The sequence below is a fragment of the Rattus rattus genome, chromosome 12 (genome assembly GCF_011064425.1).
Source record: "Rattus rattus isolate New Zealand chromosome 12, Rrattus_CSIRO_v1, whole genome shotgun sequence".
Taxonomy (NCBI): Eukaryota; Metazoa; Chordata; class Mammalia; order Rodentia; family Muridae; genus Rattus; species Rattus rattus.
Window position 1 is genome coordinate 37,751,389 of NC_046165.1, and position 14,559 is coordinate 37,765,947.

At 38.1% G+C, this 14,559-nt stretch overlaps 1 protein-coding gene across 1 annotated transcript in view; it reads left to right on the plus strand.

Annotated features, from left to right (window-relative positions):
• The window catches only part of Diaph3 (diaphanous related formin 3), a 336,634-nt gene that overhangs the window by 297,762 nt on the left and 24,313 nt on the right, over window positions 1–14,559 (plus strand). The window contains exon 20 of the mRNA XM_032917288.1: window positions 5,986–6,121. Within this exon, the coding sequence (XP_032773179.1) occupies window positions 5,986–6,121 (136 nt within the window). The remainder of the gene's footprint in view (window positions 1–5,985; window positions 6,122–14,559) is intronic.

Below are 14,559 nucleotides of genomic sequence, written 5' to 3' on the forward strand. Positions count from 1 at the left end.
ACCAAAAGATTGTGCATCTCCACCTCAGATGATTCACAAACATTGACCTTAAACCACTAAATACGGAATTGTCAAAAACAACTTCAAACGTCATTAGGTACAGAAAATACCTTTTCCGAAGTATAAATGGTACCTTAAAGATTTGCAAGAGTCAGCAGTGGAGAAGAGGCTTTGTTGGTGTAAAGTTTGAGAACCATTGTTTATAAGTAACAATGTAAATACTGTTGATTATAGAACATAAATTGACAAGGGCATGGTATACAAAAATCTAAACAACTAACACGTTTCTTAAAAACTCAGCAAGAATAAAAAGGAAAGAAGAAGAGCAGATAAAATAGGCAATTCACAGAACAGGAAGTAAATACAAATAAGTTTGGAATTACATAAATTATGTTTTAATGAACTAGTAGCCAGAGGAATGGATGATAAAATGATGTAAAACCACCCACACGTGCAAGACATGGGACAGTTTGGGTTCCATGATCTGTAGGTATGTGGTAGAAGCCTACATTGGCACACCATTTGAGAGCTGCCTAATGGCTTCTGAGGAGGTCAGTGCAGCCCCAGTCCTTTGCTTCATCAATTCCACCACTGTTTGAGGGAGGAGGGATTTGTAGATTTTTATGACCATGCTTCATATATGAAATAATATTTACAGTGTGATCCAGCCCCCTTGCTGGACACAGAGTTTTGATACACAAGATGACATATAATACACAGAAAAACTTTGTACTGCCTGCATGCTTTCTTTCACTTAAAAGCTGGCTGCCAGTAGTTTTATATACTAACACACACACACACACACACACACACACACACACACACACACACACACACACACACTAATTTAGAAACCAGTTAATAACAAGCACCATTAACAAACTCTTACATCTGTATAGTAGCTGGTGCATACACTGTTTGATATCCATATTGTCCATCATAACTAAATTTTGGAAACAACTTAGAATTGACTGATAGAATAAATTTAATAATATACGTGATATAAATGAAGGTCAATTTACATCTATAGTGCATGTACTGTAAACTGTTTTGAAAGAAAATAGTCATAAGAGCTAACATAAATGATGCTGAAATTTTTGTGAAATTCAAAGATAATATTTATAATAATATTAACCACAACTCCTAAGTCATTACTCTCTGTCTGACACATCTAAACTTTACACATCACACACACACACATTCATGCATTTACAAACTTGTTTAAATATACTGGCTTTGGACCACTTTTAATTCTCTGAAAAAAATGTACATAATGCTATAATAAATATTTGAACCACTTATAAAACACTTGTTCTGACATAAGTTATATTACAAAACTAGCTATAGGTGAAACTAATGAGGAGGTCTGTATTTCCCCTTAGAAGTCACATATTCCCTAGCAGGACCATGTGCTTTGGAGCTCATGTGTCTGTTAATGTACACAAGTATCATTATGTAGACAGTCATGAAAAGTATGGGAGGCTTAGGAACTGGCTCTGGTTATTGGCTTTACTTGAAATGAACAGGCAAAATCTGGATCAAGTTTCAGAAGCCATTGTGGTCACTAATGTGGACTAATAGACCTGCATATCTGTCCAAAAGGGCGTGTACAAGGCTGCATCTGGGGAAGCATGCTCAGAGAATGTCTTGTACCAATACGTAGTAAGTGCAGTAAATGGTGGTAAGCATTTGCTGCTTGTCCCCACAAAGCCAAGTACTAGAATTAGTGTCTCTTGGTCAACCAATTGATATGTCTGGCTCAACCTCCATTAGGAAATGAATTTAGAGTTTACATAACCGAGAAGCAGTTTTGTCTAAGATAATCATCATTCTCTCTTGTGTTCTGCTATTTGAAACTACTTTTATTTCTTAGGATTTGGCATGCAAGAAAATCCCAAATTACTATTTGTACTCTGTTGTTAGTTTAGAGCTAAATGCTCATTTATATGCTACCTCTTGGTGTTTCTCCATCTTAAATTCTCCTAATAGTTATAATATCAGAATAGAATAAATTTTAAATGAGATAGACTTTTAAATGAAAATCAATTGTGCATTTTCCCTAAAACAAAATGGCTTTGAGAGCTACTGTAGATTATATTTCTGAAGGTAAATATTATTTTCACAGGTCTTGGGAAGTAACTTTGAAATTTTATTTCCCTAAAAGGGTGAGGTGGTTTTATCAGGTAATAGAAGTTCTAATAAATGTTCACATTGAGATGTATCCAGTCATTAAAGTGTAATTTACACTATAAAATTTTAGAAGTTAATGCAATCCATAAATAAGCTGACATATTTTATTTGATGCTGTACTTCATTTCTATTTATTTTCCTCTGCAAGAAATACAGCTTTATTCCTGAATATTTTTATCCACTTTCCACCCTTTCTAACCCATCTCAATTTTATGCATTCATATACATGTTTTGCACACATGTATACACTTACGCACTTTTTGGTTGAGAAACCTTTTACTTCATTCTTGTTTGTTTGTTTTATAATTGCCAATTCTACCTGCCTAGTTTATGTTTTCTATCTGCCATTGTCACACACACACACACACACATATATATATATATATATATATATATATATATATATATACATGCATCCCTAAGAGACACACTCACTTACAAGTGCAGCTTACTGGCCCGTGACACACCACACACACACACACACACACACACACACACACACACACACACACACACACAAACATACATGCATACACACACATATATACATACACGCACACTCTCTCTCACTCCAGGCTTTCATTGGAAGTACTTAATCAAATTCTTCCAGTTTGAATTGCCAGGATGGTCTATGAAAGCATCTAGAGTGACAGAAACCACTTTGTAGCTTAGCAATAATTTGGTATTAATATCCGTTACAAACCGTGAAGAGTTTGAGACTTTACCTCCTGGCTGTTGGCGGAAGATGCGGAATAGTTTATTACTCAGAGAAAGAGTTCCTGAGCCTCAGTTCTCACAGGGCACTGTGTGGAGGCCCAGGCACCAGGTACATAGAGAGAGGCTCGTACTACAGAAAAGATTTGGAACTGAGACTGGCATCCTTTCCCTTTTTTATGTTCCTGAACAACAAAGAAGTTGATTTGCTTTAATGGGCTATACTGCCTCTGTTCCCCAAAACTACTCAATAAGTAGTTGGGAATTAATAGTTGAAAAGGGGGTGCTCCTTAATGCTGTTGTTTTAGTGTTCTCTCTCATAGTTTGATGCCTAAAAACTTCTCAAATGATCCTGTCTTGGCCTGGAAAATTCTAAATTATCAGGCTTCACCTGTCCATTCAAAAATATAATTGTCACCTCACAGAGGGACAATTTTATAAAGCCAAACATATGTGATTCTGGCCTGAGAATATGACTTCTGGTCACTCCATGTTTCAGTATTTCATGAGCTCTTAGAGTATCTGAATAAAAAATGTCATGAATCAAGACACCTTTCAAATATATTAGTGTAAATATCACGTGAGGGAATGACAGCAATTATAATTTTCATGCTCTCTGATGATATTCTTAGCCTTTTGGTTAGTCTAAGCTTTTGGTCTCTTCGTAAATTCTTAAAGATTTATCTAATAATCGCAAGGATGTTAGGTCAGAAAGATGGACAAGCAATGGCTATTAAGTGGACTAAAATTAGCCCATGATAAATTGTAATTAAGCTGTGGACCTGAAACATTCTCCACATTAATTGAAATTCTAATCAGCTGATCAACCTTGCAGAGAAGGTTCCAGATAAGGTTTGGTTCTTTCCAAGAACTTATATTAGCACACCTTAACTCTTCTGATCTCATTACCACTTCTCTCCCTCTTTCCCTCTCTGGAACTGAGCACCTTGGTGATCACTTTTCTGCTTGTAATGTCTTCTCACAAAGCACCCATTAGTGCCTTAGTCAGTATTCTATTGCTGTCAAGAGATACCAGGATGGTGACAAGTCTTATAAAAGAAAGTGTCTAATTGGAGTCCTGCTTACAGTTTCAGAGGATCAGTTCATTACTAACATGGCAGGGAGCCATTCAGCAAGCATTGCTGGAGCAGTAACTGAGAGGAGCATCCTGACTCATAGGCAGAGAGAGAGAGAGAGAGAGAGAGAGAGAGAGAGAGAGAGAGAGAGAGAGAGAGAGAGAGAGAAAGAGACAGAGACAGAGACAGAGACAGAGACAGAGAGACAGAGACAGAGAGAGGAGATATGGAGATATGCTGGGCTTAACATGACTTTTGAACCCTCAAAGCCCACCCCAGTGACACACTTCCTCTGACAAGGTCACACCTACTTCAAGGCCTCACCTCTTAATCTTTGGAATCTTTTCGAAGGGTTCTGTTCCCTGATGACTAAGATTCAAGTGTATGAACCTGTGAGGACCATTCTTTATCAAACCACCACTCTTAGCCAGCGCTTTGATTTCGGTTTTAATCAAAGCAGAGGTGGGCTGTATTTAGTGGAAAGTTACTTTGTAACTCCTCTGATGCCTGATGTTGGGTTTTCATGATTGGGCCTCTTTTTTCATTACTTGTTTTTATTATTTTCGTTTTGCAGTTATAAAAACATCATTTTCCCTTTCTTCCTGCCAGCATCTCCTCATACCCCTCTTTGTTCTCTTTCAATTCATTTCCTCCTTTTTTTCATTAATTGTCACATACATATGACATTTTTTATACTATCTTTGGGTTTTAAAACAGTGTTCTAATGTTGCAAAATAGCTCAGTGCACCAAATGCTTACCTCTTAAGACTGAGACCTTAAGTGTCTGTGTCTAAGTACCCAGGTCAAAGCTGTGTATGGTGTAGTGGAGAGGGCCTTTACTCCCAGTGCTGAGAAGACAGAGACAGGTGGATCCCCAGACCTTCCTGGTTTGCCCTAGAACTCACTTGTGAGACAGTCTAACCACATGATAGCTCCAGGTTCAGTGGGAGACCCAGTCTGACAAAATGAGGCGAAGAGCCATTGAGGACGTCATCTGCCTCAGAACCTGATCTCCCACATATGTACACAAAAATGCCACACAGGCACAGAAGTGAATGGTTACACCTTTTGTTCAGTGCTTGTCTATGTTACAACCTGTGAGTACTTACCCTTAATCCCAAACACTGCAACAAATGAAAAGAAAACCAACGGGCTGGGAAGGTCGTTCATTTGGTACAGCAGCCCTGGGTTCAGTCTCTACAACTGCATGTAGACTACTTACTTGTAGTTTAATTGTCTGCTTTAAAAATATTGGTAATTAACATGTAACCTGTTTGTTTTCATTGACATTAAGTGAAATACAGTCTGTTTGATGTAATATGATGCCATGCTGTTTGTTGGCACTTAGAAAATTCTACCTTTACCTGCTAATTCTCACTAATGCCACATGAGAGGCATTGCTTGATTGGTATAAAACTTAGAAATAAGAAATTAATTAACTAATCACATATCCATTGAGATCTTCTTTTCATTAGCATGTTATTGGTTTTGATCAACAGTCGCAGGATCTGACTTTGAGACCTCAAATATTTATATAGTTGCCTTCATGGCACTCTTTTCTCTACAAAAAAAGAATTTGTTCCTGACCGTTAGGCGGAGATTTCGTCCCTGTTTAACATTTCCTCAGCTGCTTCCCTTAAAGTCGAATAGCTTATGAAGGAGCTACATACATGGTGAGCTCTTAGGGAGTTAAAGATTCTCTCTTTATGTTAGTGAGCAGACTTGATTTGTATATTAAACGCCTTTTTATTTTTAGTTTCTGTCTATCTTTTCCCTTTTAGATAATTCCACTTCTATGCAGGTGCTTTAAACCCAGAAGAGTATTTATAGATACATGTGTAACAAGGGTTTATGTGTACATATTTTATGGCTGCCGCTCATCCAAGAACTAAATGTTTTCTGAAAGAGAGTCACTCAATGGTTGTACCTTGTATGGGATTTTAGATAATTTTCTTGTGGAACCACTGGTTAAAATTAATAACTTTTCAAATTTTATTTGTATTAGCAAGTATTAAAGGAAAACATCCGAAGAAGAGAAGCAGCAGAAAAGGAGAAACGTGCTAGGATAGCAAGGGAGCGAGCAGAGAAGGAGCGACTGGAACGCCAGCAAGAGAAAAAGCGCTTGCTAGAAATGAGAACAGGTGAGTCTGCCTGCCTGCCCGTTCACGCCATGCACACGTAAGATTCGTGGTTCTTCATCAACGTCTTAATGTATTTGATGAGCTAGGAAATAGCATTTGTTTCTGTGGTTGACCGTAGAGCATAGTTTTCCCAGCGGGCCTTCGTCCATTTAGTTTGCCAGTCTGTGTTGTTTCTCTCAGGCTAGGAGCTCTGGCAGAGTTGGAAGTCAAGTGCATTCGCTAACTTTATCATTATCAATGAGTCTGTAACAATGCTTGTCTGCTCAATACAGTTACATCCATAGGAACTCACAGGAAATTCTGCAGGACACAAGTCTCATTTCTTCCACTGAATGCAGCATAGGAGAGCTTGAGGCTGAGCTCAGTCTCCAAACCTTAAAGCAAAGGCAGAGAAGAAAGAAGGGACTGGAGGAGGGTATGGGAGACAAAGAGAGACAGACTGGAGAGACAGAGCTACCAATAGGAATAACTATAGAAAAAAGAAACATTTGGATATGTCATTTTTCTAGACATGAGGGTATTGTTAGCATGCTACAGTATTATTCCTCAGCCACTCATCCTGAAACTTTCCAGACAAAAAGACACAACGTCTGGGGTTTGCATGAAAATAGCCTGTGTTGAGTGGAGTGTAGGAGCTCTGTGAATGAAGCAGGAAGAGTTTTTAAGTTGGTGACTGTACTGGGAAAGGGTGTGCCCGCTGTCCTCTCTTCTCTACTTAGATTAGACTATGTTTTCTAACTGTAATGGACACCTTTTGAGAAACTTCACAAACTTGATTACAACCTTCTAGAAACATCTATATATTTTATAAAGTTAAATGCATCATGCTCTGATTTGTTTGTATTTTATTTCTCCCATTTTACTTTGTTATTCCTTAGATGACTATTCAATTTTTTTAGGAAGAGGAAAGGGTTGTGGATCCAAATGGCAGGGGAGTTGGCCAGGAACTGGGAGGAATATGAGGGCAGGAAACCATAATCAGAATATATTATACATATAAAATATCATTCTGAAGAATAGAAAAAATGATTAGGTTGTAGTTTTATTTTCAACCTTAACAAATTTGACTTTTATTTCCAAGGCACTAAGGATTGAAGGTTTTAATGAAATATCCGTCAGCCTCACTGGTGAATTCTGTCAGGTTAGGATCCAGGACAAGAACACCACCTGTGGTTTCCCAGCAGGGAGAGGTGCTGATGCTGCCTTGTGCTTTGATAGGCATGATAGGCTTAGATGACAAATGGGTGTTGTAGAGTACATACCTGATTCTTCTAGGAATCTTAGTCCAATTCCAGGTTTATAGTTGAAAATCAGAAGATGTTCAAGAAATATCTCAATGTGTTATCAAAAATAAATGTCAGAAAGTATACTACTGACTGTTAAAATACGCTCCTAGAATAATCTTATATTAAAATCTTAGCCCAATCTCTCTCTCTCTCTGTGTGTGTGTGTCTATGTATGTCTGTGTGTTTGTGTGTTTGTGTGTTTGTTTGTTTGTTTGTTTGTTTGTGTGTGTGTGTAAGTGCATGTGTAAAATATATCTTTTGTTGTCCTACAATGTTTGTCCTTAATTTCTTTCTGTCACCTACATAGTGATGCCCTCTCTCAAAAATTCAAAAAAATCAGAATAAAGCATGCCACTCCCACACTGTTTATCATGGGGCTCATTGTATTTAGCCCCCTAGATGATTTTGTAATAGTAGTTAGGTTTTTTTTTTTTTCAAGACATAATTTCCAAATGATGACAAATGTGTATAGGTAAGTAAAATACCTTCAGCCCATAGGATTTCTCAAACATCATTTGAGCATTAATGTCATATGTAACACACCTGTTGGCATTTTCCATTGAAGTACTATGTTCTAATCACAGCCTGGGTAATAACAATTTATAAAATGTTCATTAATCCGGACATAGTCTCACAATGTCTTGTCTGTCCCCCCAAACCCTTTAATTCTCATTCATATTCTCTTTGTCTCTGTCTCTCTCTTTCTCTCTTTCTCTCTCTCTCCCTCCCTCCCTCATCATCCTCCTTCCCCTCCCTCTCTCTCAACAGTATATTCTCTCTTTTTATCCTATAGTTCCTTTACACACACACACACACACACACACACACACTATGGCTTCCAGCTTAGTGCTCTTATGGGATTCCTGAGTGTGGGACAAGTGGTTCTCTGCGCCTGTATATGTTCATGGCCTTGGGGGGGCTCTTTTCCTTCTATTTATTTGTTTTATCTTTTTATGATGTATTAGCTTTGGTTTTATATTTCTTATTTTATTATTATCCCTTAGATGGACATTTATTTTCTAATGAGAAACAGAGGGTGTGGAGCCAGCAGATAGGAGAGGAGGTGGGAAGGAATTTGGAGAAATATAGTGAGGAGAAACTATAACCAGAATATCTTGTTTTATATAAATATTTAATTGTAATGATAAATGTCACTAACTACAAGAATCATAAAATAGAAAGCTATGATGTAAGGATGCTACTTTTGAAGTGTTTTCTATCTTTTGAAGACATTTGGGAAATTGAAAGTTTGGGAAATAAATTCTAGACATTTGTTTTGATTTAAAGAATGTAGGGACATACACTATTTAGATAGCATATAGAAAAATTTCTCACAAAAGTGAACAAAGCTATCTTTTAAAATCAACATGATTAAATGATAGTTATTCTGAATATTTCTCTCTTTAAAGGCGACTCAGTTGTTAATCCAGTCATTGGCATTTGAAAATAACCACCATATTGAAACAAATCTCAACTGTAATCATAGTAGTTCTTTCTGGTTTGCTTGTTTTCCTAAGCGATACAAAGAGTTCCCTTTTCTGATGTATGTTGAGTGTGCTTTTTCTGAACTCATTATTTTTTATAGCATTTGAAGGCTTTCTGCAATGGGAATGAAGTTAGTAACATAGTATATCGTACCGGCATCTGATTGCATTCTGGTAGAAAATAACATCAGATACATACATTGTCTTTCACGGTGACAAATCTGAACGCTGATGTTATATTAAGAGAATATGTTGTGATTTTCTCTTTTTGTTTTACTCGTAGTGATAAGGATTCACTATATAGGCCACTTTTCATTGATTCATTCATCAATAAGATGCAATAAGCAAGATAACAGGCAATGTCTCTTTTGTGTGGAAATGTGACATGTGAATGAGTAAACAGACAACCAAGTGCATAGTTCAAATAGCACTTGATATAAAGTAAAGTAAGAGGTAGGAGTGACTGGCACGGAGCTGGTATTGACAGAGTTTGGTTTTATACAACAAAGGAAGTATTACCTGTATCTCAAATTTCTAATCGAAAATGTTGGTTAATAAAAAGTCCTAAGGAATTGAGACTATCTCTGACTAGTGTGTTTGCTTTGGGATAAGCAGGCATATATTTCTGCAATTCACTGCCTTGCTTATATAGTTTATACCTTTAAGCATCTTTTTCTGGGGCTAGCTCCAAGTTGATATAAAATTTTTCTTTGCAAGTATTGCCTTTCTGTAGAACATATTACTTCACAAACCACTGTAGTCATCTTTAGCCTGGTCTTCCTAGTATAAAAGTAGTGTGAACTACTGGGCTAATATTAGGACTTGTTACTTCTTTGGGCAGGAAGTTTTCATCTCATTTAATTTTCCTATGTAAGGCACAGCTCCTGAGATGACTGAGGAAGAGGGCCGTCCTCCTGTAACTGCTGTAATCTACAGAAGCCTTCTTCCCACAGATTTTCCTGAGTTTAGTATTACCATGGAAAGAACTGAGTGTTTTCAAGGATATACAAATTGTCTAATTACTACCTAAGATAGTAGAGTAGTTTAATTCCGCACTTTCTTATTGACATCAATGACGGCTGCCCTTGAAGGGAGAATGGACAGCTATGTTCAGATCTACATGGGCTCCTTATCTCTGTCCTTTCCCAATGGGGCTTTGTTAATAGGATTAAAGTAAAATTGTGAGCTAGACCTCTTCCGAAAATAAACTCACTCTTATGATTCCCTTTGAGTAGTTAGTCTGAAAACAAGAATGTAGGGTCTCTATCATCCATCCGAGTGTTAAAGGTCATGTTCACTTGTTTCTTTCTGTGAAAAGGAAGAGTAAGGAGCTTGAACTCAGATAGTCACATAAGCAGGGTTGGTGATTCCTGCCAGTGCAGGGATAGTATCTTAGAAACAAATAAGCAAATTAATTTTTAAAATGTCTTTATGTTATCGCTTTATGCATGCAGAATTAATAAAGACGGTGTTTAATTTTGAATTATTTTTACATAGAAAATACTAAAATATAAAACATCTATATAAAGTGTTAAGCAAAGATGACAGTGTTTATTTAAATCCATAGTAACCTTATGTAATCCTTTCTAGAGTGACATAAATGGGAATAATGGATTTAGGTAATTATGTACAAGTTTTTCCAATGCCATTTCTATTTTCTAACCATAGAAACAAACGGCATTTGATAATAGAATCCAAATGTTATGTTTTAAGATTTCCTGCTTATGTAAGATGATTCACATAATTTTCAGCGGCACATCAGAGTGGTCTTGAAATGGACTCAGTGTTGTATAATTATGTTTTGTGGAGGAAGTAAATAAGAGCTTATTTAATGGAGCAAGAAAAGCTATACTAGCAGCCCCTATATTTTGTCTTTAGGTTACAATTTGTCTATTATTTATTAGGCTTAAATGTCTCATTTGGTGCAGCTTCAGTCTATTAAATAACGGATAATTAGCTTTTAGGAATCCGTTGTTTACCCACATGGCCAAAACTGCTCCTTTGTTTTCCACTCCACAGTTTTGATCAGCTAAACAATTAGCCATCCATTTCAGAGCAAATGTGTATTGTATAAACACCACTTAGAAATGTCTCTGCAGTCTCAACAGATAGGCAATTTCCGTCTGTATTCGCTTTCAGAAAGGTTTGAACAGTTACCCCTTTTCTACAGATGTCATAAAGCTTAGATTATTTTCCATAATTGTGCTGATTCCATTGTTCTGCAGTAGTGCTCTCGGATTTCTCCTGTTATCAGTGAGTGATGCATGTAAGTAAGCCACCAGCTTTAGTCATTTCTCTGTGTGGGATGACACAACAGATTCAGTTCCACTGGCTTGGGTGCATTTCTCTTTTCTTTCATCTATCTTTGATAAAACAATAGAAAGAACTAATTTGCTAACATTAATTTGTCGTTTTTAATCTTCCGGGCTCTGCACATGTTTATTATCATGTGTGTTATTTAAAAACAACTTGAGACGTTTCATCAGAATATTCAATTTACTTGCACAGAGTCTTGTGACCAGTGAAGCCCAGGCTCACATCTTCTGACTAAAGGTCACTTTTTAATCACCATATTATTTCTTGACAACTGATGAGTTAACCATGATATGGGCAATCATCTTAGTAATTGGTGACACTGAATGTCTTAGTTAGGGTTTCTACTGCTGTGAAGAGACACCATGACCACCCACGGCAACTCTTATAAAAGACAACATTTAATTGAGGCTGGCTTAATTATGCAGGCAGACATGTACCTGACAGTTCTATATCCAGAAGAAACTGAGACACACTGGCTAGGCATAGACCTCAAAGCCTGTCCCCGGTGCCACACTTCCTCCTACTATGCCACACCACACATACTCTAACAAGGCCACCCTTACTGATATGACAACTACATATGAGCCAGTCATTCACATGCATGAGTCTATGAGGGGCACTTCTGTTCAACTACCACACTAGACTTTACCTGTATGTGAAGGTTGAGAATTGTCGCATCCCAGTCTCCCCTCCCCTTTCAGGAAAAGGTAGACCTCCCTTGAATATCAACCTGCCTTGGCATAGCAAGTTACAGTAGGACTGAGCTCTGGAGAGAAGGCTTAACTGTTAAAGGCTAAGCTCCTAACCAAAAGTGTGAGTGCATTTTTTTTGTGCACATTCATTCTGTGTAGCTGTAGTACCATGCTCTACTCTTTCAACAAGTCCCAGGGATAGGGGGAGCCAAAAGAGGGGACAGTTAGCCATGTTTATCATAACATAGCCTGAAACTGATTTCCTTTTCTTCTTCACTCTGCATTCTCTCCATTTCCTATCCCTCCCTCCTTTCTCCTATACCACTTCCTCCTTTTCCTCCTCCTCCTCTTCCTCTTCCTCTTCCTCCCCCTCCCCTGTGGGAGTCTGTTAACTCACCTCTGTGACATTGATTCATTGCACAAGAGATGTTGCATTGCTCTTCCTATGAGTATTATTCAATATTAGCTATGTGTTTAGGAAAAAGAGTCCAATTCTTATGACCTTTATTTAGAAATAAAAGATACAATCCACAGACCACATGAAGTTCAAGAAGAAGGACGACCAAAGTGAGGGTGCTTCAGTCCTTCTTAGAAGGGGGAACAAAAATATTCATAGGAGGAGATATAGAGACAAAGTTTGGAGCAGAGACCGAAGGAATGGCCATTCAGAGTCTTCCTCACCTGGGGATCCAGCCCATATACATACAGCCACCAAATCCTGACAATATTGCATGCTGCCAGGTGCCTGATATAGCTGTCTCCTGAGAGGCCCTGCCAGAACATGACAAATAATGAGGTGAATGCTAGCAGCCAACTATTGAACTGAGAACAGGGTCCCCTTTGAAGGAGCTGAAGGTGTTTGCAAACCCATAAGAATAGCAATGCCAACCAACCAGAGCTCCCAGGGACTAAACCACCATCCATAGAGTACACATGGACAGACCCATAGGTCCAGTTGCATATGTAGAGGGTTGGCCTTGTTGGACACCAATGGGAGGAGAAGCCCTTGGTCCTGCCAAGACTGGACACCCCAGTGTAGTGGAATGTCAGGTGGGGAGGTGGGAAGGCGTAGGTGTTTGGGTGGGAGAACACCCTCATAGAAGAAGAGGAGGGGGAATGGGATAGGGCGTTTATGAATGGGAAACCAGGAAAGGGGATAACATTTGAGATGTAAATTAAAAAATATCCAATAGGAAGAAAAGATTAAGTTCTCCCAACCACCTACAAAAAAAAAAAAAAAAAAAAAAAAAAAAAAAAAACAAAACAAAAAAAACCCCAAACGTGAAGATACACACCTTTAACCCTATCAGTCAGGAGACAGAGGCAGGTGGATCTCTGAGTTTGAGGTCAGCCTGGTCTCAAAAAGCTAGTTCCAGGACAGCCAGATCTACACATAGAAAAACCTATCTATAAAAACCAAAAAAGAAAAATGATGAAATTTCAATTATAAAATTAATTTTTACTAAATTAATTCTTATGGTATAGTATGATTTATATATAAGAATTTTGACATTGCAATCTGAACATCATTATCTTTAACTTTTCTATTTCCAAACCTAGACTTACCTTGTTTATACTGTGCTACAAAAACATACAAAGAAACAAAAACACATACCAGTGAATTTTCTACTTAATCCAGTATGGAGATCTCATAACTCTTGGTAACATCATATATATCCATTTGTTATACATGAACACAGGTATTATCTTTGTGTAACAAAGTATACCTTAGCTAACTGTTAGCCTCAGTCAGTGCTTACCTGGCTTGTGGGACATTGACCCTTGGTAGTTCCAGGTAGAATCACTACTTGGATCTGGATAAGAATTATGTCCTTTTTACTTTCAGACATGAAAAAAAAAGCTACTGTCTAGTTTGCAAACTTAACGATAAACCCCAAACCCTTTTTTCCCCATCTTTATTAAATTGGGTATTTCTTATTTACATTTCAAATGTTATTCCCTTTCCTGGTTTCCAGGCCAACATCCCACTAATTCCTCCTCCCTTTCTATATGGGTGTTCCCCTCCCCATCCTCCCCCAATTGCCACCCTCCCCACAACAATCCTGTTCACTGGGGTCCAGCCATGGCAGGACCAAGGGCTTCCCCTTCCACTGGTACTCTTACTAGGCTATTCATTGCTACCTATGAAGTTGGAGCCCAGGGTCAGTCCATGTATAGTCTTTTGAGTAGTCACTTAGTTCCTGGAAGCTCTGTTTGGTTGGCATTGTTGTTCATATGGGGTATCAAGCCCCTTTAGCTCTTTCAGTCCTTTCTCTGATTCCTTCAACAGGGGTGCTGTTCTCAGTTCAGTGGTTTGCTGCTGGCATTTGCCGATGTACTTGCTGTATTCTGGCTGTGTCTCTCAGGAGAGATCTACATCCGGTTCCTGTCAGCCTGCACTTCTTTGCTTCATCCATCTTATCTATTTTGGTGGCTGTATATGTATGGGCCACAGGTGGGGCAGGCTCTGAATGGGCGTTCCTTCAGCCTCTGTTCTAAACTTTGCCTCCCTATCCCCTCCCAAGAATATTCTTGTTCCCCTTTTAAAGAAGGAGTGAAACATCCTCCTTTTGGTCATCCTTCTTGAGTTTCTTGTGTTCTGGGCATCTAGGGTAATTTGAGCATTTGGGCTAATATCCATTTATCAATGAGTACATACC